The sequence below is a fragment of the Salvelinus alpinus genome, chromosome 2 (assembly GCF_045679555.1).
Source record: "Salvelinus alpinus chromosome 2, SLU_Salpinus.1, whole genome shotgun sequence".
NCBI classification, from domain to species: Eukaryota; Metazoa; Chordata; class Actinopteri; order Salmoniformes; family Salmonidae; genus Salvelinus; species Salvelinus alpinus.
In genome coordinates this window covers 130,254,316-130,255,544 of record NC_092087.1, presented here as the reverse complement: position 1 = coordinate 130,255,544, position 1,229 = coordinate 130,254,316, and the positions used below count along the sequence as shown (strand labels likewise).

General features: G+C 50.5%; 1 protein-coding gene across 1 annotated transcript in view; it reads right to left on the bottom strand.

The window, feature by feature from the left end:
- Positions 1–203: 203 nt before the first annotated feature.
- Positions 204–1,229, bottom strand: part of LOC139542505 (SUMO-interacting motif-containing protein 1-like) — a 2,169-nt gene continuing 1,143 nt past the window's right edge. The window contains exon 1 of the mRNA XM_071348006.1: positions 204–1,229. This exon is cut by the window's right edge and continues 1,143 nt beyond it. Coding sequence (XP_071204107.1) covers positions 204–1,229 — 1,026 coding nt within the window.

Below are 1,229 nucleotides of genomic sequence, written 5' to 3'. Positions count from 1 at the left end.
CCTATTCAGAGTGTTAATATGCTGTTTATATGACATGTGGCCTATTCAGAGTGTTTATATACTGTTTATATGACATGTGGCCTATTTGAAACGATGAGCGCTTCTTATATTCACCTTTTCATGTTGTTTATTAAAATACTTTTCATTCTAATCCATATGGTTTGGGATTCAATACTTCAAAACCAAATGGTAGGTCCAGGTAGTCATAAAAATAGATCGGTGTTGGTTACATTTTTAGCGGAGCGGTTGAAAAGGACATGGAGCACGACCACCTCTCCATGAGCCATGACCATCTCTCCATGAGCCATGACCACCTCTCCATGAGCCATGACCACCTCTCCATGAGCCATGACCATCTCTCCATGAGCCATGACCACCTCTCCATGAGCCATGACCATCTCTCCATGAGCCATGACCACCTCTCCATGAGCCATGAGCCCCTCTTCATGAGCCATGACCACCTCTCCATGAGCCATGAACACCTCTCCATGAGCCATGAGCAGCTCTCCATGAGCCATGAACACCTCTCCATGAGCCATGACCACCTCTCCATGAGCCATGACCACCTCTCCATGAGCCATGACCACCTCTCCATGAGCCATGAGCAGCTCTCCATGAGCCATGAGCAGCTCTCCATGAGCCATGAGCAGCTCTCCATGAGCCATGAACACCTCTCCATGAGCCATGAGCACCTCTCCATGAGCCATGAGCACCTCTCCATGAGCCATGACCACCTCTCCATGAGCCATGAACACCTCTCCATGAGCCATGAACATCTCTCCATGAGCCATGACCACCTCTCCATGAGCCATGAACACGTCTCCATGAGCCATGAACATCTCTCCATGAGCCATGAACACCTCTCCATGAGCCATGAACACCTCTCCATGAGCCATGAACACCTCTCCATGAGCCATGAGCAACTCTCCATGAGCCATGAACACCTCTCCATGAGCCATGAACACCTCTCCATGAGCCATGAACACCTCTCCATGAGCCATGAGCAACTCTCCATGAGCCATGAACACCTCTCCATGAGCCATGGACACCTCTCCATGAGCCATGAACACCTCTCCATGAGCCATGAGCACCTCTCCATGAGCCATGACCATCTCTCCATGAGCCATGACCACCTCTCCATGAGCCATGACCATCTCTCCATGAGCCATGACCACCTCTCCATGAGCCATGAGCCCCTCTTCATGAGCCATGACCACCTCTCCATGAGC